Source organism: Moschus berezovskii, chromosome 9 (assembly GCF_049115385.1).
Source record: "Moschus berezovskii isolate FMDL1 chromosome 9, NW_MosBer_1.0, whole genome shotgun sequence".
In the NCBI taxonomy this organism is placed as follows: domain Eukaryota; kingdom Metazoa; phylum Chordata; class Mammalia; order Artiodactyla; family Moschidae; genus Moschus; species Moschus berezovskii.
In genome coordinates this window covers 112808963-112835106 of record NC_142468.1, presented here as the reverse complement: position 1 = coordinate 112835106, position 26144 = coordinate 112808963, and the positions used below count along the sequence as shown (strand labels likewise).

At 39.8% G+C, this 26144-nt stretch overlaps 1 protein-coding gene across 1 annotated transcript in view; it reads left to right on the top strand.

The window, feature by feature from the left end:
- Window positions 1-26144, top strand: part of LOC129556303 (ankyrin repeat domain-containing protein 26-like) — a 69528-nt gene that overhangs the window by 4007 nt on the left and 39377 nt on the right. Inside the window, exons 4-8 of the mRNA XM_088840178.1 lie at window positions 3354-3460; window positions 4959-5096; window positions 6341-6408; window positions 8927-8960; window positions 10214-10283. Of these exons, the coding sequence (XP_088696304.1) occupies window positions 3354-3460; window positions 4959-5096; window positions 6341-6408; window positions 8927-8960; window positions 10214-10283 (417 nt within the window). The remainder of the gene's footprint in view (window positions 1-3353; window positions 3461-4958; window positions 5097-6340; window positions 6409-8926; window positions 8961-10213; window positions 10284-26144) is intronic.

The following is a 26144-nucleotide window of genomic DNA, read 5'->3' as shown; positions in this document are numbered from 1 at the left end:
AAAAATTATTTATATAAAAGTGATTTCTCTCGCATTGCTCAAGGCTTCTGAGGCTAAAAGGACAGGCAAAGGAGCAAGCAGGTGAAAAATGCAGATCAAGGTGGAATTTTGGCAGTTGGAGTATGCCAAGAAGAGGGTTTTTTTTTTTTTTAATTTAGCTAATTTTTTTTAAATTTATTTATTTCAATATTTATTTGGCTGTGCTAGGTCTTGGCTTCAGCATGCAAGATCTAGTTCCCTACCAGGGATGGAACCCAGACCCCCTACACTGTGAGCACTGAGACCCAGACACTGGACCACCACAGAAGTCCTGAGTTGTTGGTTTTTGTTTTTTATTTCCCCTTCACTTTATATATTTTGGTAAGGTGCTTTTCAGTGTCAGGGATAATAGTTGTTATTTTGAGAAAGAGATTGAGTGAATTGGAGACTTGCCTAGGTATCAATTTTAGGAAGACTGCAGAAATCAGATCAGCAGTGAAAAGGTGGTGATTAAGTTGGAAAGAAGAGAGAAGAACAAATATTTAACAGAAATATTATCCTATTCTGGCAGAAACACCCAGTTAGATAGGAGTCTAGACTCTGCTCTCAATCTGGGTCTGGATAGAAAGTAAGGGGTTTATAAACAATGAGATCAGGTTGCCTTTTGTGTTTATTAGTCCCTGTTCTGGACTGTTTACCCAGGAAAATTTAATGCCGTTTTGATGACTCTTATGTCTCACGCGTTTCTTTTTTCTTCAAATCCTCAAGTAAGAGAAGGAATTGGCCATGTGGGTGAGAGATGAGACTGGAATGTTTGCTGCGCTAATTCTCAGCTAGATTGTGATGGTGAAAACCACAGTCACTTGGGAAAGCTTATAAAAACATTTATAAGCCTAGGCTGTTCCCTGAAGATTTTGATGGAATAAATCGAGGAAGGCCTGGACGTGTGTCTTTAGAAATATTTCCATGAGATTCTGATACGATCCTTGGTGAAGAACTATGGAGTGATTAAGTATAATTTCTAAGTGCACCTATCTCAAACATAAGTAATCTATAGAAGAGTTGGAGTTTGATCCAGTGCCAGCTACTTCCATCAGCTCCCTCCTCTGCAACACTATTAGCCTGACTTTTTCCTCTGCCTCTGTGATGGAGAAGTTAAAAGGAATATTTTTGGCAATATCTATTGGCTTGAAGGATATAACTCCTTTGCCTTCCAACCACTAATTATTCAGTGACACGCCAAGAGTCTTTAGAGGTTTGGTCATGGCGAAGTTACTTCATCTGGAGTCTGACCCTTTAAGACTTTTGCACCTTCTGTTATCAACCAGGTCATTAGGTCAACAGATGTTTGTTACCAACAGGGTTTTCCTGAGTGCAGTAACAGTAATTCACGAGCCTTCTTTTGGTGTCAGCAGGACAGACTCTTGCAGTGAGCCTGCTAGATTTGCTGAGCCCTGGCATAAGCAAGATGATAGCTTTAAACATCAGAACCCATGAAGTTAGTACAGATGGGGATTGTTTTAATCATTTAGTTTCAGCAGTCTCAGGAACTCATTATCCATTTGGTTAATAATCTGGGAGAATCCTAGAAACAGATTGTAGTTTTAACAAGCAGTGGAAACATTCTTCAAGTGGGAATTTTGAGTCTTGTTTTTTAAATTTATTTTAACAGAATTATGAGTCCAGAGCAATTTTTACTACATACTGAGACCCACTTTTCTTGTGAAACACATGATACTAAGGAAAGGAAAGCTTTCACATACAAATATTTGCTTTATACCCACCTGTTTGGAAATAGCAGAATGTAAAACCACAAGTGGGCTACAGACCAAATGTGGTCCTTGGATATGTTTCGCTTACCTACCTACACAAACTGAGTCAGCATTAAAAATTTAGTAACCTCATGCAGAAGTCTGCATTTCAGGCTTCTCAGAGAACTAAATCTGGTCCCCGCTGAGCCCATTCTACTGTTTGGTCTGCATGTGGCGGCCTCCCCTTCTGTACGGGGCGTGTGTTCGCTGGTTTGCCAGCCTCTCCTGGCTTTTTCACTTACTCACGTCACCAGCTTTCCCTCCATAAGCATTTGAGTTTCCAATTCTTGTTTTATAGTTTATTTTGATAACTCTTTCAAGGTTTTAAAGACAGTCTAGTTAATCTATAATTGATTTCATATTGTAAAAGAATCTCTTAAGGATGGGATTGAATTTTTCAAATTAGAATTTTTAAGTTGTTTGTGGTGGTTTCACGCTGAATGAGCCTCCCAAACACACAGGATTCTGAGAGAGCGCAGGGAGAGTTCACGGAAGAGCAACTCCCCGAGAAAACGCTGAGTGCATATTTATTGGTAGCTCACCTCTTAATCTTTAACGAAGAGCAGTAAAGCAAGACAGAGACCAGAACTCTGGGATTAAGGCAGCTTCCTCCTGGAGGTCTGGAGGTAATCACGTGAGAGTCCTCAAGAAAGGTCTTTGAAGATAAGCGGTGTTGTTCTGCGTCAAAATGGCATCTAACTAATGCTGACCCATCAGTTTAACTTAAGGGCGGGGGAAGGAACAAGCAAGGGAGAACGAGTAAGATTAAATTTCAGGAGTCTTTCCTGAGAAAGCCGAAAAACACGGTGCCCACAGTTGGTGTTTTGGAAGAAAAAAAAAACAAAATAACTTTTCTCTTTGCATGTTCATGTAGAGAATAATATTCCCACTGGAATGTCTGTAACCTCCTGAGGTTACTCTTGGTCATCCTTGGACAGGTTATGCACGCTACAGATAATATTATATATTCCTGCCTCAGCACTGTTCTTAAAATATGCAGTTGATTTAGTAGCTAATTGATTTTCTCTGGAGGAGTGTTGAGACTAGTAATAGAGCAAGTAAGTACTACAATATTCCTGATTAATACTATGATAGAAGGAAAGATCCTTGGAACCAGTAAATGTTGAAAGTGAGTTTTAGAGAATGACTCTGTGGTTCATCTTTCGAAGAGGTAGAGGAGGAGAATTTTATTATTTATTTTTTCAAGAGACGTATTTGGCTGCACTGGGTCTAGTTGTGGCACGTGGGATCTTTAGTTGTGGCACGTGGGATCTTTAGTTTTGGCACGTGGAATCTAGTTCCCTGCCCAGGGATGGAACTTGGACCCCCTGCCTTGGGAGCTCAGCTCTTAGCCCCTGGACCCCCAGGGAAGGCCAGAAGGAGGAGCATCTTGAAGAGATAGAAGGTGCCCCGGGGGATGAGGAGGAAGGGCTCCCTTTTTTTTTTTTTTTTTTTACTTTCTGAATTGTATGTTTAAGTTCAGAGAATCTGTTGCATGATTTTCAGTTCAGCTTAGAAATAGGTTAACTATGTACATTAGAAATGGTTTTTCCCGTTTTACAGGATGACCTCACACCACTCTTATTTGGCATAAGTGAAGGGAAACAGCAAATAGTGGAATTTTTAGTAAAGAAAGAAGCAGATATACATGCAGTTGATAACATGAAAAGGTACAGTTGTTCTTTTTCTTTTTAAAAACCTTAGTGCTGTTCTCTGGTGCTAACATCAAGATTAAATTAATAAGAGGTTTCATTTGTGATCAACACTTCATCAGTTAGGTAGAAAATCAATTATTCTGACTGGGAATCGTGAAAAACTATATAGCAGAAATATATAGCAGGATTCATATTCCTTTTTAATATTGAGCGATGTCATATGCAAACTGTTCCTGTTTCTGGTTGATCTTGGAGTAGCTGAGGGATTTCATACTAGTTTCATTAGCTTTATAAAATATGGATTCTGCTTTTTAGTTTACCTTATGACAGTATCGAGTTTCTTAATGCTTTTATAATGATTGTTTCACCTCTACTTCGTATCTATTTTCCTTAAAAGATGCATACTAGACATAAAGGGCTTGATTTTGTCTTTTGGGTGACTCTTTGCTTTCAGTTACTTTCTTTGAAAGATACTGATGTTATTAAATTGAAGAAAAGTCCTTCACAGTTTAGTGACTAAACAACAACAAATCAGTGATTAGTAATCACTGTCCCCAGATACTGTGGGGTCATCAGTTTTTATCCTTTTTCATTTCTAGTACATTTTGATGTTTTCATTTTCAATGAATGTAGAAGGAAGAATGATAGGTTTAATTGGATAAACCGTTCCTTTAACAAAGATAAGTCAGAGGTGGATGATGCAGATGAAAATGATGGGCTTTAGATTCAGACTGGGTTCAACTCCTAGCTTTCCTACCTGTTAGGGTTATGACCTTCTGCACATAACTCATCATCAGCAAATACGTTTCCTGACACAAAAAGGCAAATAGTAACACATCCTTCAAAAGTGGCTGTGTGTATATATAGTATTTCCTTTAGTGAAGAGCACATGCTTGTCAACATCAGTAAGTGCCACGGTGACTATTTTTATTTCCATTGTTGTTAATATTTTTGTTTCAAGCCTGCAAATAGCCTTTGCTTAACCCAACCTCTAGCTGACTTTGAAGAATAATACATCAGACTAAGGAGGAAATGGGGGATTCGTCCCTTAAATACTCACCTGCCTCAGATAAGCGACCTCAGCATAGTTTCTCGTCCATCAAGGACTTTGTTATTATTTTTTAAAAGCACTTATTTATTTGACTGCGTGGGGTCTTAGCTGTGGAAACTCTCGGTTGCGGCATGTGGGATGAAGTTCCCTGTCCAGGGATGGAACCTGGGTCCCCTGCATTGGGAGCCTGGAGTCGTAGCCCCTAGTCCACCAGGGGAGTCCTCATCAGGGACTTTTGAAATAGTAAGTGCTGCTACATGCCATCCCAGTGGGACAGGAGGCTTCTTTTCCATCCCTTCATTTTAGCCTTGGAAGTAATTTACGATGGTGTACACTTGAACATGTAAATGGTCCGCTCTTCATGGATGGGCAAGATGTTAACTTGGCAAAGCATATCAAATGAGCTGTTTCTGGAAGTTAACTCAACTTCCTGAGAGTGACGTTATCTCTCTGTTGTTTTAGAACTGCCCTCATGCTTGCTGTCAATTCTGAATGTATGGATGTAGTCCGTCTTCTCCTTCAGCAAGGTGCTGACGTCTTTTCTCGAGATCTCTTTGGATGGACTGCAGAAGAATATGCTGCTATGAGTGGTTTTAAAATGTAAGTGTTCACATTAAAATGCCAGTTCTTACTAAACTGCAGCCAAAAAAGAATTTTAACTCTTACTTGTTCCATGACCAGTGAGAGTTGTCTGTTTTTTTGCAGGCAGCTTCTATCCTGTGGGGGCACCTTTCCTTAGGTCATAGGTTCCCTGTCATCCTTCCCAGAGTAGTGGGTGTCATCTTGCCTGAGATTCCATAGTTACAGTTGGCCCCCTTATGGGATCTGTTTCCTGTAATAATGAAAATCTTCCAAAGGATTTATCTGCCTTAACTGTAAATGTTTTCTGAGTCTGCCCCATTCACTGGAAATCCTTAAATCTCACGTAAGTTAATTCAGAGAGGAATTTAGAGAGGTAAGCCCTGCCTAGGACTTGCCAGCATCCATTGTAAGAGTAGGGTTATGTCTTCCAAGTGAATCGGAGATGCACATGGAGATTAAGCATCACTGTCAGAAAGATCTGCTGGTTGAGAGTTTGAGTAGGTGGAGAAGGGTGAGTAGTGGTCCAGGCCAGGTCTTGATTATGATTAGTTTTCTGCACTTGGTGTAATTAGCTGCAGTAATGGGGGATAATTATGTTCTCTAGTGTAGTGAGTTCATATCTTATAAATAAATTTAGGTACCAATTATATAAGGGCTGAGATTCCCTAAACAACAAACCACAAAGAACAACTAGTCACCATAATTAGTCACAGTTTCCTGCAACCCTTGAATGCTAAACATAGAAGAAAACAGACATTGGTTTTGTTGGGATTTCAAAGTAGTTCCAGCAATAAAGTTCAAGAACCATTCCTTTCTTTGGCTGTCTCTGCAAGCATTTGGGGATATATTGCCTCAATGAGTCCTCTTAATCCCCTTGTGAAATAAGGCAGTAGGATCCCGGTTGTGCAGAGGAAGACTCTGAACTCAAGAGAAACAGCTTCTCCAGGAACACAGAGCAGCTGTTTGCAGAGCGGGGCTTTGCGAGTCTGAAAGGGTGTTCGTGCGCCAAGCCAAACCCAGTGAATCCACTGAGCTGTATCGCCCTCAGTGCACGACTGCTGCCTCTGCCTTTCCTTCCTCCTCTAAATCCATGCTGAGTGAAACGCTGTAGAACTTAGAAACGTGAAATGTAGGGCACAGTTGTAGTTTTGACATTATCGCTGACATTGTCTGTCTGAAATAATCTAAGAATTTAGCATATATTTGGTAGTTGTTTTTCATATTAGTGTTAAAATATTATTTATCACATTTTCAACACATAGCATTTGCAAACTGATCTCTGAGTATAAAGAAAAGAGGCCTAAAACTCCTCCCGAAAAGAGCAAACCAGGTACGTCATCTGATAATAATGAATTACTCTTGGTGATTCTACCATAGATAAACTAGGAGTGAGGAAGTTTCAATAATGAAAGAACTATGATAAAGTTAGTGTAAATTGAATGTGTGTTTTATTTTTAAATTAATTTCTTAATAGTCTAGTATTCAGAATTGTTAAAGAAGTTAATTGTGTAATTTAACATCAGAGACAGTATTGTCTGGAAAGAATTCCATGTTTTTAATCACGGCCCCTAAAATCCTGTGTTAGATTTTGGTGTAAATCAGAAAAAATGTTTGTTAGCATGATATATATTTCGTCTATAATCATATTATAGCAAATTGGACTTCTTATAAAAGTGGAACTTTAATTTTTATAAATAGTTTGCATTTAGTGAATGAATAGTTATTAGTTACTGTGTAGTGATTAGTCTCATTGAAAAAGCTACCATAGTTTAAACTGGGAACCTCACTCAACAATCCCTTCCTGGTAGGATAACTAATGATAAACAATAAGAACTGCCATACTTACCCATTCATAAGTGAATGGCCTGTATCTCGTGCCTTTGTTGGTTTTCTGTGAGCTGTAGTTTCTGGGAAATGAGCAGCTCTCATATCTGTAACTCTTGTAACCCTGTCATTCGTGTGCCTTCTTTATGAGGATTCAGTGCGGCTAAGGTGCTGTTATCCCTCTGATAGGAACTCTAACTCAGTGTAAAGCCCCAAAGATCTGTTACTTATTTTTATTTTATATTGTACTATATTTTATTTATAGTGTTGTGTTTGTTTCAGGTGTATAGCAAAGTGATACAGTCATATACATATATATATATATGAATTAACAAAAGCAGTTCCTGTCTTTTGATGGGGAGCTCATGGTTTATAATATAAAGGGCATTATTTTGAGAGAGGGATAACTTAGGGAAGGCATTGGTTTTTTTTTTCTTTTTGCAGCTTGAGACAGTTGTAAAATAACTTAATGTAGCTGGAGGAGGCAATGGCAAGCCACTCCAGTACTATTGCCTAGAAAATCCCATGGATGGAGGAGCCTGGTAGGCTGCAGTCCGTGGGGTCGCTCAGGGTCGGACATGACTGAGAGACTTCAGTTTCACTTTTCACTTGCACACATTGGAGAAGGAAATGGCAACCCACTCCAGTGTTCTTGCCTGGAGAATCCCAGGGACGGGGGAGCCTGGTGGGCTTCCATCTATGGGGTCATGCAGAGTCGGACACGACTGAAGTGACTTAGGAGCAGCAGCAGCAGCAGCTTTTTTGCAACTGTGTATTCTATAGTATTTTTTTATTTGGTGATATTTTAACTGTTAATGTTTATGGCACTGTGCTAACTGTTTATAATAATTAGTTAAAAAAAAAAAAAAGAACTGCCATGCTGAGCCAGTGTGCAGCATACCAGGAAGAGATTACTTTTGAAAGATACCTTCCAATACTACAGATCAGAAAAGCAATGCCTAGTTGAGAAGCACCAGTTATTTTGCCTGTTGTACCAACAAGGTCTCTATTACCAACTTTATTCCTCACAGATCCAAAAAGAGTGAGATAGGTTGACTTTATTAGACCCAGATGTTTTCTTCTGTGTGTTGGATAACTGTCATGATAGTATAGTTTTGTAAGAACAACATGTTCTGTTGCCATTATGTAAAAGAGTATCATAATAGATTTTCAAATAGATCAACTTAGGACTCTACAGATTCTAGTAAAAGAGTGCAAACACTTCACATCAGCAAAAACACCACTATGTCCGCTCGATGTGGCATCTCGCACATTGTACGAGGTGTCTGAGAACACCTTTCAACTTAGTAGACCTCTATCTAATCAAAGGGGGCTTCCCAGGGGGCTCAGTAGCAAAGAATCCGCCTGCCAATGCCTGAGATACTGGTTTGATCTCTGGATCGGGAAGATCCCCTGGAGAAGGAAATGGCAACCCACTCCAGTATTCTTGCCTGGGGAATCGAATGGACGGAAGAGCCGGGTGAGCTGCATTACATTCGGAAAGAGGGCCAGGAAGACTTTGTTTCCTATGTTTTACCACGCTCTGAAGTTCAGCGCCTGTAGACCAGGCTTCCTTGTGATAGGGCGTTTTCATCCTGAACTGAGGAGCCAGAGAATTTGTGTCATGTCCCAGCAAGACACCTGCAGGCTCTGTTCTTTGCTCAGGGAATGGGAGTCCAGAAACACTGTGCTGTTCACGTGTGCCCTTGTCAGCTGACAGTGTTGATTCTAATGATGTAGTGTCATTTTCTGTCCGTCTCCTGGAGTTTGGTTAGGGTTATGGTCATTGTCCACAGCAGGTCTGTCCTCTTTTTTTCTGTTCTACATTTGATGACTGTAAAGGAGAGGAATGGTTCTTAGGCATTCATGGCCCATGAGTGTAGTACAATCAGTATTCCCTCTAGTGTGGGCTCCAGGTGTGGTCCTAAAGGAATACTTTTAAACACAACATCGGTCTTGAGGTTTTAATAGTCTGTATGTTTCTTTTGTTGATTTAAAATGTGTCTTACTTTTTTCTTTAATAGTGGATAAGAGTTCTGAAGAAGACTGTTTAAGCAGGTAGGATTTGACAGATTTTTAAAAATTGCATGTGTTGCTAAGAGAACACGCAGAGAAGAGAAGCTGATGTTTGCTGAGTGTTCTACCCTGGGTTAGAGACTGCATTATGTGCTTACCATTTGTGACCGCATGGAGTTATCGGAGCAGCTTTGGAAAGTAACTGTGTCCTACTTTTACTTAATTAGGCAACTGTGGTTCGGGGAGGTTGACGAATTGACCCATGATTCCATGGTTAAAATGAGTTGACCTGTGATTTGACAGCTGGCCTGCCTGGTTGCAACATCCACACTCATGTCCCTCAGCAGAGACTGAGAGGTACCCGTGCAGCCTATCAGTGAAACATATAAATTAGTTCTTTGACTTGTGTCCATTTTAAGATTCAGACACTGCGGGGCACTCCTGTACTCCCTCTACAGTAAAGGGGAGGAATGGGGCCTTCTCCATAAGTGATTTCCCTGCTGAAGGACCAAGACTGCCATTCTTGATGGACGCAGATTAGTCTCTGAACCAGGGACAGACAATGGAGAAGGAGCAGCATATCCTCCTGCTTTACGTCATCAGGTTTATTCCACTTTGGGCAAGCAAAAGTTATGTCAGTCCATCAATTAGATTTTCAGTTCAGCTATTAGGACTTGGTGAAAACATATTATTTTCAGGCTCTGCCAATATATTGGAGAAGGAAATTGCAACCCACTCCAGTGTTCTTGCCTGGATAATCCCAGGGATGGCGGAGCCTGGTGGGCTGCCGTCTATGGGGTCGCACAGAGTCGGACACGACTGGAGGGACTTAGCAGCAGCAGCAGCAGCCAATATATTGGCTGTCAGTCTTTGTTATGGAAACTAAGAATGAGTCTTAAACCTACATATGTCCTAGGCTGGGAGAGATGGAAGTAGAAATAGGTAACTAAAATCTGTTTTGGAGACTTCTCTGGGGGTGCAGTGATAAGATGGTTAATAAGACTTCTCCTTTCAATGCAGGTGGTGTGGGTTCGATCTTCTGTCGGTGGAGCCGAGATCCCACATGCCTTGGGGTCAAAAAGCCAAAACATAAAACAGAAGCAACATGGCAAGAAATTCAGTGAAGACTTTAAAAATGGTCCACATCAAAATATCTTAAAATGTTTTAAAGCAGGCCAAATTTTAATTATGTCAAGAAACTTTGTTTACTACATAGATAGCCAGACTTGCTTTTTTTTTTTTTTTCCTTAAAGAAATGAACTCACTCATTTTTGTTGTATGTTTTTGCTCTAAAGGCTTTCCAGCAAACCTCGTGTTGGTTCACGGCTTACATCAGATGATGAAGTCTTAGATTTTGAAACCAAGGTAAAGTGCACTCTTGTGAAGTTACTTTTCGTGCTCTGAATTTAGTTTCATGTAGTATTTACTCTTAAATTCAGCAGTGGTGTCCGTCTTACTGTTTTAGTTTGTAATGGAAAGTCCTTCAGAGCAAACTATTTTATAAAAATATGACTAGTTGATTTTTTTAATTTTACCTTTGGTAAATACTGAAGGTGGGGTGAAGAAAACAATGGGCTGGAAAATATAGAGTGACAGGAAAACGGTATTGGGAAAGGTTTTCCCACAATAAAGGAAATAGGAATTTTGGTCAAGGATAAAGAGTCGTCCTGTGAATTTTAAACCATAAGGACATGACTTTTGCAATACTCATAATGATATCTTTTATTAGATATAATTACTTATTTTAATAATCTTGGAATCTTCCTGGAGCCTTTCAGTTCCAAAACTATATAGCATATATCATCTAATTTTGCCCCCTACCTGTGACCCCCGGACTTTATTTTGGTTTCTTAGAGTTGTTAGGAGGGCCTTTTTTTTTTTTTTTTTGTCTTTCTCTGTTTCTGTCGTGGCTCTACATTAAGACTAAAATAAAAGTTGAAATTATGGAGATTTAGAAATTTAAATTCTGTTTCTGCGAAATCCATATTATAAAGGGATTCCACTGTGTTTTCTCAAGCATTCCATTAAGAGTATGTTCACAGTTCGTCTCACTGAAGAATACATGTTTGCCTAAAATAATCACCAGCTATAGAAGCAGCATGCAAAAGAGCGAAATGGCTGTCTGAGGAGGCCTTACAAATAGCTGTGAAAAGAAGAGAGGTGAAAAACAAAGGAGAAAAGGAAAGATATAAGCATCTGAATGCAGAGTTCCAAAGAATAGCAAGGAGAGATAAGAAAGACTTCCTCAGTGATCAATGCAAAGAAATAGAGGAAAACAACAGAATAGGAAAAACAAGAGACCTCTTCAAGAAAATTAGAGATTCCAAGGGAACATTTCATGCAAAGATGGGCTCGATAAAGGACAGAAATGGTATGGACCTAACAGAAGCAGAAGATATTAAGAAGAGGTGGCAGGAATACACAGAAGAACTGTACAAAAAAGATCTTCACGACCAAGATAGTCACGATAATGTGATCACTGACCTAGAGCCAGACATCTTGGAATGTGAAGTCAAGTGGGCCTTAGAAAGCATCACTACGAACAAAGCTAGTGGAGGTGATGGAATTCCAGTTGAGCTATTTCAAGTCTTGAAAGATGATGCTGTGAAAGTGTTGCACTCAATATGCCAGCAGATTTGGAAAACTCAGCAGTGGCCACAGGACTGGAAGAGGTCAGTCTTCATTCCAATCCCAAAGAAAGGCAATGCCAAAGAATGCTCAAACTACCGGACAATTGCACTCATCTCACACGCTAGTAAAGTCATGCTCAAAATTCTCCAAGCCAGGCTTCAGCAGTATGTAAACCGTGAACTCCCAGATGTTCAAGCAGGTTTTAGAAAAGGCAGAGGCACCAGAGATCAAATTGCCAACATCCGCTGGATCATGGAGAAAGCAAGAGAGTTTCAGAAAAACATCTATTTCTGCTTCATTGACTATGCCAAAGCCTTTGACTGTGTGGATCACAATAAACTGTGGAACATTCTGAAAGAGATGGGAATCCCAGACCACCTGACCTGCCTCTTGAGAAACCTGTATGCAGGTCAGGAAGCAACTGTTAGAACTGGACATGGAACAACAGACTGGTTCCAAATAGGAAAAGGTGTACGTCAAGGTTGTATATTGTCACCTTGCTTATTTAACTTCTATGCAGAGTACATCATGAGGAACGCTGGGCTGGAAGAAGCACAAGCTGGAATCAAGATTGCTGGGAGAAATATCAATAACCTCAGATATGCAGATGACACTACCCTTATGGCAGAAAGTGAAGAGGAACTCAAAAGCCTCTTGATGAAAGTGAAAGAGGAGAGTGAAAAGGTTGGCTTGAAGCTCAACATTCAGAAAACAAAGATCATGGCATCTGGTCCCATCACTTCATGGGAAATAGATGGAAAAACAGTGGAAACAGTGTCAGACTTTGTTTTTTTGGGCTCCAAAATCACTGCAGATGCTGATTGCAGCCATGAAATTAAAAGACGCTTGCTCCTTGGAAGGAAAGTTATGACCAACCTTGATAGTATATTAAAAAGCAGAGACATTACTTTGCCAACCAAGGTCCGTCTAGTCAAGGCAATGGTTTTTCCTGTTGTCATGTATGGATGTGAGAGTTGGACTGTGAAGAAGGCTGATCGCCGAAGAATCGATGCTTTTGAACTGTGGTGTTGGAGAAGACTCTTGAGAGTCCCTTATACTGCAAGGAGATCCAACCAGTCCATTCTAAAGGAGATCAATCCTGGATGTTCATTGGAGGGACTGATGCTAAAGCTGAAACTGCAATACTTTGGCCACCTCATGCGACGAGTTGACTCACTGGAAAAGACTCTGATGCTGGGAAAGGTTGGGGGCGGGAGGGGAAGGGGACGACGGAGAATGAGATGGCTGGATGGCGTCACCGATTCTGTGGACATGAGTTTGAGTGTACTCCGGGAGTTGGTGATGGACAGGGAGGCCTGGCGTGCTGTGATTCATGGGGTCGCGGAGAGTCGGACACGACTGAGCGACTGAACTGAACTGAACTGATAGAAGCAGCTTCTCTTGTGGCTCAGCCAGTAAAGAATCGGCCTACAATGCGGGAGACCTGGGTTCAATCCCTGGCATGGGAAGATCCCCTGGAGAAGGAAACAGCTACCCACTCCAGTATTCTGGCCTGGAGAATACCATGGACAGTATACTCCTTGGCGTTGCAAATAGTCGGACACGACTGAGTGACTTTCACTTCATAAAAGCAGAGACTGTTAGTAACCATAAGATAAAACTTACAATTTGAGATTTTTTTTTCTATTGTAGTTTTAAAAAAACCTATTCCAAGTCCTTGTGTCACATTCTGAAACTTTAGATTTCAGACATTTTCTATTACTGTGATTTAAGTATTCATCTTACAGCCCCGTATCAGTGTAAGCTAGTAGAGTTCAGGAAACAATTGTGCATCTCCTGGAGCATGTAGCATAGGACTTGAGTGTAAGAACCATGTTAATAGTTTTTGAATGTGACTAAATGAAGAGACAAATGGTATCCTATATAATGTTACAGGTAACATAGTTCAGTTGAGTTATGTTGAGGAAGGAGGTCCTGCATAACAAGGAAATAAAGAAGAAACACGTGAAAAGTAAAGGGTTGCATTATTTTTTTCAGTGTCCACCAATTGTGAGATGAGAATTTTAGGTTAAAATTTTTGACCTTTTAGCCCCATCTTGTGTTCCATTAAATGTTTCTTTTCAAGACATATGTCCTCCTCAGAATTTTGATTACCAGTTCTTTTCCCAGTGAATAGTTAAAAATATTTGTTAATCAATTTTTCTCTCTCTCAAGTAATACTTTACAACATTCAGGTACTGACTGATGACCATATGGGTCCAATCGAATGACATTGTTTATAGTGGCAAAATTCAATTCTAATGCAGTAGTGGTTTAAACAAAAAGTTTCAGAGTAATACAGATCGGTATACAAGGGCTATATTATGAACCAAAGCCTCTGTCTTAAATATGTTTTATGTAAATGTATGTTGATATTTTCATAAAACTTGAAGAACATTATAGATGCATAATTTATATATTAATAAAAGCATATAAAATATACACCCTCCCCCAAATCTTCCCAGCATCAGAGTCTTTTCCAGTGAGTCAACTCGTCGCATGAGGTGGCCAAAGTATTGGGGTTTCAGCTTTAGCATCAGTCCTTCCAGTGAACACCCAGGATTGACCTCCTTTAGAATGGACTGGTTGGATCTCCTTGCAGTATAAGGGACTCTCAAAAGTCTTCTCCAGCACCACAGTTCAAAAGCATCGATTCTTTGGCGATCAGCTTTCTTCACAGTCCAACTCTCACATCCATACATGACCACGGGAAAAACCATAGCCTTGACTAGAGGGACCTTGGTTGGCAAAGTAATGTCTCTGCTTTTTAATATACTATCAAGGTTGGTCATACCTTTCCTTCCAAGGAGCAAGCGTCTTTTAATTTCATGGCTGCATTCAGCATCTACAGTGATTTTGGAGCCCAAAAACATAAAGTCTGACACTGTTTCCACTGTTTTTCCATCTCTTTCCCATGAAGTGATGGGACCAGATGCCATGATCTTTGTTTTCTGAATGTTGAGCTTCAAGCCAACCTTTTCACTCTCCTCTTTCACTTTCATCAAGAGGCTTTTGAGTTCCTCTTCACTTTCTGCCATAAGGGTAGTGTCATCTGCATATCTGAGGTTATTGATATTTCTCTCAGCAATCTTGATTCCAGCTTGTGCTTCTTCCAGCCCAGCGTTCCTCATGATGTACTCTGCATAGAAGTTAAATAAGCAAGGTGACAATATACAACCTTGACGTACACCTTTTCCTATTTGGAACCAGTCTGTTGTTCCATGTACAGTTCTGACTGTTGCTTCCTGACGTGCATACAGGTTTCTCAAGAGGCAAGTCAGGTGGTCTGGGATTCCCATCTCTTTCAGAATGTTCCACAGGTTATTGTGATCGACACAGTCAAAGGCTTTGGCATAGTCAGTGAAGCAGAAATAGATGTTTTTCTTAAACTCTCTTGCTTTCTCCACGATCCAGCGGATGTTGGCAATTTGATCTCTGGTGCCTCTGCCATTTCTAAAACCTGCTTGAACATCTGGGAGTTCACGGTTCACATACTGCTGAAGCCTTTAGCAATGTTTTAATAAGTACACACCATTTTGGATTGTTTAAGTAGCAAGGGGGCTTCCCTCGTGGCTCAGATAGTAAAGCATCTGCCTACAACGTATTAGACGAAGGTTCGATCCCTTGGTCGGAAAGATCCCCTGGAAAAGGAAATGGCAACCCACTCCAGTACTCTTGCCTGGAAAATCCCATGGATGGAGGAGCTAGGCAGGCTACTGGGGTCGCAAAGAGTCGGACACGACTGAAGTGACTTAGCAGCAACAGCAGCAGAACATAAGATGACTGAATGTAGGGGCTTCCTGGGTAGCTCAGCTGGTAAAGAATCTGCCTGCAATGCAGGAGACCCTGGTTCAACTCCTGGATTGGGAAATTTCCCTGGAGAAGGGATGGGTACCAACTCCAGAATTGTTGGGCTTCCCTGGTGGCTCAGACAGTGAGGAATCCGCCTGGAGTATGGGAGACCTGAGTTCGATCCCTGGGTTGGGAAGGCATGGGTTGAGGAGGGTGTGGCAACCCACCGAAGTCTTCTTGCTTGGAGAACCCCCATAGACAGAGGAGCCTGGTGGGCTACAGTCCTTGGGGTCGCAAAGAGTCAGACAGGACTTAGCACACACATAACTGGATGTAAGCAGGTAAAATGTATTGATGTATAACACTATCATAATATATAATTTGCATTAAAATTTAGGAATTGGTTCCTCTTTCTGATTAGTGTTAATTGATTTTGGCTCTTGGTCATAGAAAGTTTGTCTGTTCTCCAGATATTAGTCCTTAAAACAGAAAACCAAAAACCTTCATGTAAGGGCGGACCTCAGTGGCCATTTTGACCTCTTCTCCTTCCCCCCTTCCCTTTTTCCCACTGGCGGAAAAAACGCTGACTGTTTTGCTCTGTTTCCTCATTCCCTCCCCCATTGCTGGAGTGTCCTTGATATAGCGGTTCCTGGTAGAAATCAACGCTCTCCTAACCTACCCCTCCTGTCCAGAAACAGCATTCTGCCCAGAAACAGCAAAAACTATTTCACTGCATCAGCCCAACCTTGAGCAGAACGGGCAACCAACCCAGTCTTGCCACCTGGCTAAGTGACCTATGAGGGACCACCACTCCAAATCTTGCCTTATCTGGGAAAAATTTCGCTGTTTCTTCCTGTAAAGCTATATAAGCTGCCTCTTGCCTTTGTTCGGGCGTGGACTTCCTCGACCTCACTTGCTTGGGTCCGGGAACCCCGCCAGGGAGCTCCTTGCCACGAAAGCTTGTTAAATCACCTGTTTGGTGTCTGAGTTCTTTTATCTAACATCATTGGGCCGTTTTGACCTTACACTTAACAGACGTGCTCTAGGGACTCCCTATATACGGTCGAGTGAGGTGAAATATTTTTAAGGGAAGAAGCATTTATAACATTAAAAATCATGTAATTCATTTTTGGTAGATTTAACATGTATGAATTGTTTAATTCAATCAAACAGTTGCAAAATTGGGTTTGTGAATGAATGTTTTTCTCCTATTTGGGGGTAAGGCAAGTTATTTTTCACTTCTTAGTTGTTATCTGGTGATTTGTGATTAGTTCCATATAAATTAAGAAGTTTAATGAAATTTTAATAAGTTTCTGATTTTTCTTTACCCATACTGGATTAGTTAAAAATTATATTATTTTGCACACATGTACCCTGCCAGAAAAGACACCTGAAAATCAAATCAACCCAATTAATTTTCCTCTCTTGCAGTGGCAAAAATTACCTCAAGAACCAGAAATGAATAAGGAATGTTGTAGACAGGACAGATCTGTATGTTCAGGGCCTCCTTATGTGGAGAAGTATGAAAACATGTGGATCAAACAAGGCAAATTAGAATGGAAGGAGAAGTTAAAACCACCACAAATGCATTAAAGCAGAAGTTAGGTGAAATTTGTGAGAAATATAAAATTATTATTTGTCCTAAGGAGGAGTCACTACATGATCACCATAAAGAAGGAACAAACAGAAAGGAAATATCTCCTTCATGACAAATAATATACCTGATTGTGGGGAGAAAGATGCATTTGAAGTATCTGTCTCTCTAGTATTCCAAGTATGTCCTGAACAAAAAGAACCCAGTCTTGAAAATGTTTCTTCATCGAATACACTGTGGGTCCCCGGGATACGCTTGTCAGTCACCTTCAAAGCTTCGTTTCAGTGAAAATAAAATAGACCTTGAAAGTGATAAACCTTATATTGAACATGTGTTTATCAAAAATGAGAGTTTTTATAATGATATAGAAAATAAACAAGTAGGGGACCAGGTAGTTACATTTGAAGTGAAAGAAGACCAAGGGTTTGATATGACAATGTCAGACAATATGAGGCAAAATCCCACTACTCGGATGTTAGACATCGGAGAGACACATCAGTCTAGTCTGTGGCTTGTCTGCTCCGGTAAGATGAAACACGTAACTCAAATAAAACATCACGGTACTCCTGCTGTCGTTAAAAATACTGATAAGAAATGCAAACCAATACAGGATTGGTTCCAGAAGCTACTGCATGCAGATAATTGCAGGGCTAGTGACGATGAAAGCGTGGAACCCGAATTAGAAGATGGGAATTCTTCTCCACCGAAGAGTCACAGAGCATCCAAAGTGTATCTCAGTGAAGAATTGCAGAAGAATATGCAGAGGTTTAAGAAGGCAATAGACATGGCGCAAGTAGTGTTGTTAGCTTCAGAAAAAGAGAACATTCTGCTTCCCAAAGAGGTAGAGGTTCATTTGCTCTTGCTTTGGTTTCTCCCTTTCAGGATGATCTGGTCCATTTCGATTTTCTACTTATGCATAAAGTAGGGTCATCAAAATAGTTACTTGTGTAGAAATAGATTATTTCTGCCATCCAAATAATAGGAATTCAGGAAACTGTTTTCATGGCTTTTGTCCTTCAATCAGTCTAATTCTGTCTCTGTCAGTCTTTCATATGGACTGGGAAACTCATGTAGCTACACACCATGTAACGTCCTGAGCCAGAATAAGCACTGAGGAAAATGTTTAAGGACAGTGATCAACTAGGGTTTTGCAGTGTTTTTTTTTTTTCTTTTTAACTTTGTTGGCTTAAATATAAGTTGCATTTCCACAGAATGGGAAGAAAGCAGAAACTGCGAGAAGGGACAGAAACACATATTTCCTCTAATCTCTTCATTGTGGTTGAATATGTGTGACCTTCTCTGCTTTCCTCAGTCCCTAGGCACTAAGATATCCAACATGGCCACTTCAGGATGTTTGTAATAACCAATACATGTGCTCCCACCTATGCTTTAATCACCACTCTCAGATGTCTCTTTTGAGAGAGACCTCTTCAGTGTGTTGTTTACTAAAATGTAGTAAGTTTTGACATGTGTGATTTTGTCACATAGGTAGTATATGTGTGTGAGAGAGTTGGTCAGTCGTCTCTGATTTTTTGCGACCCCATGGACTGTAGCTGGCCAAGCTTCCCTGTCCATGGATTTCTCCAGGCCAGAATATCATTGGAGTGGATAGCCATTCCCTTCTCCACGGGATCGTCCCAACCCAGGGATCGAAGCCAGGTCTCCTGCATTGAAAGCAGATTCTTTAACATCTGAGCCACCAGGGAAGCCCAAAGATAGTATCAATCCTCAGAAAAAAAGAAAAAAATCAAGTGATTATCTCCAAAAAAAAAAAAACACGGATGTTTGAGATGCTGTGAGATATTTCTTTCTTCCAAGGTTTTTAAACTTGTTTGCTCTTTCGTTGAAGACAAAAAAACAAGAAAATGTAGCTATTCTCCTTTAAAGAAAAAAGAGAATAAACCCTACCCCAACTTACGAATTAAATTACTTTGGCAAAGTCACGCTTTTCACTTACCTGATTCATTTGAGGAATTCGTTTGGTAATTTTATCGGATTCAAGATTAGAGAATTGTATCATCTCTTTTGGTGCCATAAAATGTTGGGGAATGCCAGTATAGGGGCTTTGAACAAATCATTTAACACTTTTTTATTTTAAAGCTGTTATTGGTAAATATTGTGGCAAAGTTCAGTTCTGTTCAGTCGCTCAGTTGTGTCCGACTCTCCGCGACCCCATGAATCACAGCACACCAGGCCTCCATGTCCATCACCAATTCCCGGAGTACACTCAAACTCATGTCCACAGAGTGGGTGATGCCATCTAGCCATCTCATCCTCCGTCGTCCCCTTCTCTTCCCACCCCCAAACTTTCCCAGCATCAGAGTCTTTTCCAGTGAGTCAACTTGTCGCATGAGGTGGCCAAAGTATTGATGTTTCAGCCTTAGCATCAGTCCCTCCAATGAACATCCAGGATTGATCTCCTTTAGAATGGACTGGTTCGATCTCCTTGCAGTATAAGGGACTCTCAGGAGTCTTCTCCAACACCACAGTTCAAAAGCATCGATTCTTCGGCGATCAGCTTTCTTCACAGTCCAACTCTCACATCCATACATGACCACGGGAAAAACCATTGCCTTGACTAGACGGACCTTGGTTGGCAAAGTAATCACTTCATGGGAAATAGATGGAAAAACAGTGGAAACAGTGTCAGACTTTATTTTTTTGGGCTCCAAAATTGCTGCAGATGCTGATTGCAGCCATGAAATTAAAAGACGCTTGCTCCTTGGAAGGAAAGTTATGACCAAACTTGATAGTATATTAAAAAGCAGAGACATTACTTTGCCAACCAAGTGGGGCAATGGTAGATAGTTATTTCTATACCCTCTAGCTATAAAATTTGATGGTTATTGAATGTGGAGTTGGGAAGCATTACTTATATTCCAGAATTCCACACTAACTAAGACCTCCTCAGCTTCATTCTACTCCTTGTGTTTTGGTAAGCTTTGGTTCGTATATCTCAGTGAACACCATCAGGTTATTGCTATCACCTGGATCCCAGTGAAAAAAGAATTGGAAAAGGCAGTGGGGAAAGAATAGCTTTAGTGCAGAAAGAAGAAAGATTGCTTTCTGTCTCTGAGGCACTAAGGTGTCACATCCTCTACATCTGACTGTTTCATGGAAAATCCAGGTGGTAAAGACCGAAGAGGGCAGATGTTGTGTGTGTTTGTGTCTCTATCTCTGCCAGTCAGATGGGGAAGACTGGATGTGAATAATTGTATCTTATTAAGAAGGCCTTTCTTGAAATTTTGGGAGTTTTGTTTCTTTCCCTCAAACAGAAGCACGTTTTACAAAAATTTCAGTGACTTGTAAGTGATAAAATTAATGTAAGCACAAAAATATCTTTATCACTTAACATCAGGGCAAATGCTGAGTCAAATAATAAATTGAAAACAGAGTCTTTAGAATTAAGTCATAGCAATTATTCTTAGTGTCAAACTTTCATTAAAGGTTGAAGAAGAAAAGAAGCACAGAAGTAGTGAAGTGGAAGCATCAGACAACGTGTGTGATGCTGCTGCTTAGAGTCGATGGATTCAGCAGAGAAAGAGTGGAGGAAACCACAAGCAGGAGTTCCCTGCCATGCAGATTGAAGGTTCTGATAGGGAAGCCTCTATCAATGTGCAACAGTAGGTCATTTGTTATTTTCCTGTAAAATCAAATCTAACTTGAGCTAATGCTTGTGATTGACGAATTTTATATTTTACTAGAGAGATGGATATTTTGAATCCTCTCATTCTTTAGCCTTAATACGAGTTACTTTGTTAACATACCACCATGTTACAGTAGTAGAGTATTCTGGATTTGACTGCATACTTGCCTTAACCAGTGTGTTGTATGTTTAAATTTATTTCGTGTCACTAATGAACATCCTTTCATTTCAGTTTGGGGACTTCTTTCAGCGTTTCTTATGAGGCGGGACTAGTGGTGATGAGCTCCCTCAGGTTTGGTTTGTCTGGAAAATTTTAATTTCTCCTTCATCTGAAAGACAGCTTTTCTGGACAGAGCACTCTTGGTTGGCAGTATTCTCCTAGCACTTTGAGTGTGTCCATGGATGGAGGCCAAACTGTTGTTGGTGGCAAGAGAACTGACGAGGCACCTGCCTTTCATCCTTGATGCTGACATCACCCATGTGGGTGGTTTACACGTAAACTGCCCCCCACCCGGCTAAATTTCATTTCCTCTTTCATGGTAGATGTGCCACATGTCATTCTAAAAATCATCTAAATTGTTACTTTTGTCTTTGAGTTTTTTTTTTTTTTTTTGCTTAATTTATTTGGCTATGCTGCGTCTTTGCAGCTGCAGTGCTTGGGCTTCTCATTGTGGTGGATTCTCTTGATGCTGAGCATGGGCTCTAGGGTGCTGGCTTCAGTGGTTGTGGAGCACAGGATTCATTGCTCCATGGCATGTGCTGTCTTCCCTGACCAGGGATCGAACCTGTGCCCCCTGCAGTAACAGGCAGATTCCTCAGCACTGGAGAACCAGGGAAACTCTGAAATTAAACATTACCGTATTTAAAAGCAAAACAAAAAATATAGTGTAAATCTAATTATGGCTCCTATGTCTAAGAATCATTGTGTTTAGCCAGTGGACTCCAGGTTTTCAGGGTAGCCCTTGAGGTTCTTCCCAATGTCTTTCCAGATGCATCTCTACTTTCTTTCATGTGTTTTGTACTTTTCCTTCCAGGTTCCTAGGAAAAAACCTCGATGTTGTGTGCCTGACCTGTGTGCTCACATTCTAATCTCCCAGTGGAATGATTTCTCGCTTTTCTGTTCCTTTTGGCCTCCTCTCTTCACTTCTTCTGTGAATCCTTCCTTATTCCACTTATGACTTTCATATGTCAACTCTTACATATCATATTGTATCATAATTGTATATCTGTGTTTGGAGGAAGAATTTGTTTTCTTGCATATGGTTGGTACTTCATAACTGTTTTGTGAATTAATTAATGACTTAAGATGGGTAAGAGTTGGAATTTTACAAGAATTGTTTTTTATTCTTTATTAGTTGAATTATTTGAAAACATTGGCTTTTTTGTGGATTTTTTAAAGTAGCGATCCTGGCATGCCCAGGAAGGAAATAGAGGAAAAGAATATTGGCAACTGGACACAGGAAGAATGTGTGATTGCACCAATATTTGGAAAGACCGATTCACTGACTGGTGGTCTGCTGCATGTGAATGATGACAGCATTTCAAGGAAAGTGGATCGAGATGATGGCAGGTAACACGGACAAATTCTTTATTTCTAGGGGAAGAAATATTAGCACTGAATACTTCTTCTGGAAATAGAGCAGCATAATATAGTATACAGGTCAAGAGAAGAGAATCCTCAACTCTACTGGATGAACACCACAGAATGGTTACGGAGAGGACCCGTGCCTTTGGCCGGAAGTCGTTTCAGTGAATAGTCCACTTGGAAGCTGGACTGTAGTGAATACACGTAAACAGCTCCGTAGGGAATATTTACTGTGGCAGGCAATGAAGAACTGGATGGTAATTGAAGAGGAATGTGGAGTTCAAAGGAGTTTCTTGTTTTATATTAAGAGGGGAGCTGGTAGAGTGTGTATGCTATTGGAAATGAGCCAGCGGAGGAAGTGTTTATTGAGTTTAATCTTGTTTGCATTTCTAATATTAGAAAGCCTATTGATTGTATGACATTATCTTTAAACTATGACAATAAATTAACTGTACATTATTATTATTGTACATGCTTATTATGTACATATGTACTTCTGTACCTATGTAGTTTTGGGGAAGGTCTTGTTCACTGGATATGAAGCATAATATTCTTATGTAAATGAATATGTAGATGATTACTTAAGTTAATTCTACCATACATAGATTTTGTAAAATTATATATCATGAATTTACAGATATTTAGGTTATACTGAATAGGATTTAATCATTCCTTGATGATTCTAGCTGATAGTATCATCGAGGGTAGCTCTGATTTTGTAAGTACTGTGAAACATCACATCATGTTAACTTCATTCAAAAGGGGAGGATTTTGTTTATTTTCAGTAGAAACAATTAACAATCTTGTACGCTTTATTACTTTGGATGATAAAGATCTAAATGAGAAAAACCATGCTTCCTGTACTGAAAGTGTCGTTAACACATACTGTGTGCTCCACAAGTGTATGTCGGAAGCGTAAAGAAGCAGCAGAATACTTGAATGAATGTGTATTGATGAATTTCTTTACAAAAAGCAAATCTTTATTGAAAGTCGATTTCCAATATTGCCTACATCTAAAGTCTTTTTGTTTTGTTAGAAATATGTTTATAGATACAGAATTATCATTTGTACTTATAGCTAGACATGAGATAATAATATAGATTCATGTGGTATCATATTACTTAAAAAGACTTGACCCAGAGGGAGGATAGGGGGAGGAGGGAGGTGGGAGGGGGTTTCAAGAAGGGGAACACATGTACACTCGTGGCGGGTTCATATCAGTGTAAGGCAAAACCAATATAATATTGTAAAGTAATTAGCCTCCAAAAGAAAAAAGAAAAAAATAGTTCAAGCTCAAGCCAATTAAATAAATAAATAAAAAGAATTTTCAGTATCACTTTCTCAGCATATTTTGGAACAGCAGCATTCAGGCCAGATTTCCTGGGTTTGAATTCTGGGGTCTTGGTGAACTTCTGTGCGGTCTTGTGCAAGTGCCTCAGCCTTTCTTTGCTCCATTTCTTCCTAGCTAAAAGATCTAATATACTACCTATCTCCCAAAATGATCGTGAGGCCTAAAATGCCTTTATGGCATGTCAAATGCTTGTAATAATGCATAGCCATTGCATAATAAGCCCTCAAGAAGCTAATAACATCGTGATAAAAAATGGGTTTCTTTCTTATAAGCACTTAGGGAATACTTCCGAGATAGGTTTTATTGCCATAAAAGTTAGTTTTTACTAAAAATGACAACGGCAAAAAACCCCTGTTATACTGCTTCTATCACATAACGCGAGTAATGTTAGGATTTTCCTTTTTCTTTGATCTAAATTTAATATTTTATTACTATTACAGATATATTTTCTTTGTCCTTTAATGCTACTCTTTTTAATTGTTTCATCCTTTTATAGAAATTACTTATGAATGCAAGGATGTTATATAAAACACAAACTTTTAGTTATTGCTTATGTTTTTGAGTTATTAAATTTTAGCCTGAAAAGAATCATTTGTTTTTTTTTAGGCCTGCAAGGAAAACAGCATATGAAAAGAAGAAGGTATAGTAAAATGAAAAAAATTAACTTTAACATATATTATTCTCTAAAAAATACTTCGTAAAAGGAATAGTGGCAAAATAGAAAATTTTCCTTTGTTGAAGAGACATTTACTCTGAAAACATAATTTAGAAACTCTGTTGATGAAGTTATCCTTTTGATAAAAACCTGTTCTTTTAAGAAACCTCTGCTTTTGCTTTGATAAAGCGATTTATCACCTTTGTACACTGGGTGTATTTTATACATATTTTAAGGACATTGTGAAACAGTATTGTTCATGTGTAGGTCAAAGAACAAAGTGATCACCTGAATTCCCTTGATGATTTAACTCAGTCATCTGAAACTGCTTCCGAGGATGGCGACATGCTTTCCTCTAAAAATTCCCCGTTGCCATCTGGCAGGTGCCTGAGGGTCGTGGACCCCTCCCTCTGTGCCCGTCAGCCCTCCAGTCCACCTGCCCCGTGAACAGCTCAGAGCTGGCTCCAGCTTTCCCAGCTGAGTTCTCCCTCACAGTAGAGTCCTCCAGGCCGGGTGTGGTTAACTGGCATCCTGGAGAGGTGCAGGAATGCTCCTCGTGGATTTTTTCCAGCAGTTGGTAGAAGCCAGACACTCTTGAAGTTGATTGTCCTTCATTCTGCAGAGTTCTCGAGTGGTATCTCAAAGCAGAGGAATTCACTGCCCCAACCGATGTCCCTCTCAAACACGGCCTGGGTCCCATCCCCGAGGTCCTGGCCGCAGATCTGCCACAACGAAAAGCTCTCGGGAAGAACTGGGAATGTAGTTATGTTGAGGAAGGAAGTCCTGCATAACAAGGAAATAACGAAGAAATGCGAGAAAAGTAAAGGGTTACAGTATTTTTGTCAGTGTCCACCAAATGTGAGATGAGAATTTTAGGGTAAAATTTTTGACCTTTTTAGCCCCATCTTGTGTTCCATTAAATGTTTCTTTTCAAGCCAGATGTCCTCCTCAGAATTTTGATTACCAATTCTTTTCCCAGTGAATAGTTAGGAATATTTGTTAATCAATTTTTCTCTCTCTCAAGTAATACTTTACAACATTCAGGTACTGACTGATGACCATGTGGGGCTAATCGAGTGACGTTGTTTATAGTGGCAAAACTCAACTCTGATGTGGTAGTGTTTATAAACAAAAAGTTTCAGAGTAAAACAGATCGGTGTACTAGGGCTATATTATGAACCATAAACTTGAAGAACATTATAGATGCATAATCTATATATTAATAAAAGCATATAAAATAGAGGCTTTGTTCCTAATATAGCCTTAGGAATCCTGATATATTACTGATCTGTTGTGTATGGATTTTAAATGTATGTGTTTTTCCACAAACCTTGTTATACTTTTTTTTTTTCCTTAAGTTTGTACTTGACTAGGAATGTCTCTCTGTTTCTTTTCCCTCCTCCACTTTTTTTTTTAACTGTTAACCTCATTTTTCCTTGCAGAATCCTTTTCTTCAGGGTCTGTTCTTTCCGTCCATCTCTCTCTGCATCTATTGTGAACAAGTTTGATTACGGCGTTCTGTTTAGTGTTTGTGGCTTTCATTCGTGATCATTTCCCTACAGGTTTACTCTTGTATTTTTTTTCCCCTTTTTCTTCGAAGGAGCCGAATGGAAACAATCATTTGTCTTTAGTTGTTTAACAAACAGAATAGAAGCAGCGTATCCTGTTTGCACTTGTAACCATCTACATAAGGTTCTACTGAAATCTAAACTTTCATATTTGCTTTCCCAAGTGATAATTCATGCATGTAGAATTCATGCAAGCAAATTTCAAAATATAGCAATTAATTTAAATGCCTTAGTGTTTCAACAGTACTCTAAACTACCCCCAGGGATAATTCTTTTTTCTAGAACAGTTTGGCAGAGCAAATAATCTAGTGGGTGTCATGGTATTTGTCCAGCAGTCAGTTAGGGGTAAGGAGAGGAACATCCGGGGCTTCTGATGTCATCTGTCACAGTGCTTACCCCATGAG